Below are 975 nucleotides of genomic sequence, written 5' to 3' on the forward strand. Positions count from 1 at the left end.
CAAGCCCATTTGAATTATTCTAATGCACAAGAAGTCAAGCTCATTTGATTAACAACACTTTTTCACCCATCTCTAAGTACTAGAGGCAGACTGTACCTTCTTTTGGCTAATGTAATTTGTGCAAAAAGAATGTGATTCTCCCTATTTGCCCCCCCCAACACCTCAACGCAGTGAGCTAATATAGCAGCTCTTAAAAATGCTTTCCTTCTGCAATCAGCTTTAAATTCATGTGTAAGGTCTACCACTGACCTGCTGTAAGACTATAGGGGTTTTATGCTACAGTCTAATTATAAACCATCTCATCCCCTAATGATTATTCAGGAAATACATCCTGGCTGTGTAGGTTTGTGAGCTGGGCTTCCAGTGCAATCCTCCTGACAGCTGTGGTGTCTTCTTCATTAAAATCTAAAATTCTGTTGAGTCATAGGAAGCAAGAATATTTGCTTTGTCACGTTCAGGAGAAACAGGTTTCTCCTTCCAGCACCTTCACTGGTATGGCAGAGCAGTGCAAGAAATAGCGGGGAGGATTTCTTAACTAGACTCCAAGTCTCGTGGCTCCTCCGGGCCGTTAGGGCAAGACAAGCAAGCCAGCACTCCTAGCTGAAGGCAACATATTCTCAGGCTCCGGGGTGGAATACACCCCACCGCCCTCTTGGAGGTTCCCAGCCCAGTTTTCTCCCCACAAACCAGCATTTCAAATCCCGGCTGTTCTGCTGCTTTTGCAGCCGCCTGTACTTCACCATGTTAAGAAGGAGCAAGGAGCGGAGGGCCGTGTGGGACGGGGCGCTTTCGGGCCCTGGGCGGGAGCGGGAGGACGAGAGAAGCCGGGTGTCGCGCCGGCCCCGCACGCACCGCGGCCCCAGACGCTGCCCTGCCCCGGGAGCGGGGCCCTGGACTTACCTGGCGCAGGTCATTAGCCAGCGCGGGCGGCGAGGCGCTTCTGCTCTGCGGCCCCGCGGGTGCAGCCTCCCGCTT

The 975-nt window shown here is 52.4% G+C and overlaps 1 protein-coding gene across 1 annotated transcript in view; it reads right to left on the minus strand.

Moving 5' to 3' along the window:
• The window catches only part of PPP1R3C (protein phosphatase 1 regulatory subunit 3C), a 9,373-nt gene extending 8,412 nt beyond the window's left edge, over nucleotides 1–961 (minus strand). Inside the window, exon 1 of the mRNA XM_019502600.1 lies at nucleotides 901–961. Coding sequence (XP_019358145.1) covers nucleotides 901–914 — 14 coding nt within the window. The 5' untranslated portion in view covers nucleotides 915–961. The remainder of the gene's footprint in view (nucleotides 1–900) is intronic.
• Nucleotides 962–975: the final 14 nt, after the last annotated feature.

This window comes from Gavialis gangeticus, unplaced genomic scaffold (assembly GCF_001723915.1).
Source record: "Gavialis gangeticus isolate Ggan-Ray unplaced genomic scaffold, GavGan_comp1, whole genome shotgun sequence".
Lineage (NCBI taxonomy): Eukaryota > Metazoa > Chordata > Crocodylia > Gavialidae > Gavialis > Gavialis gangeticus.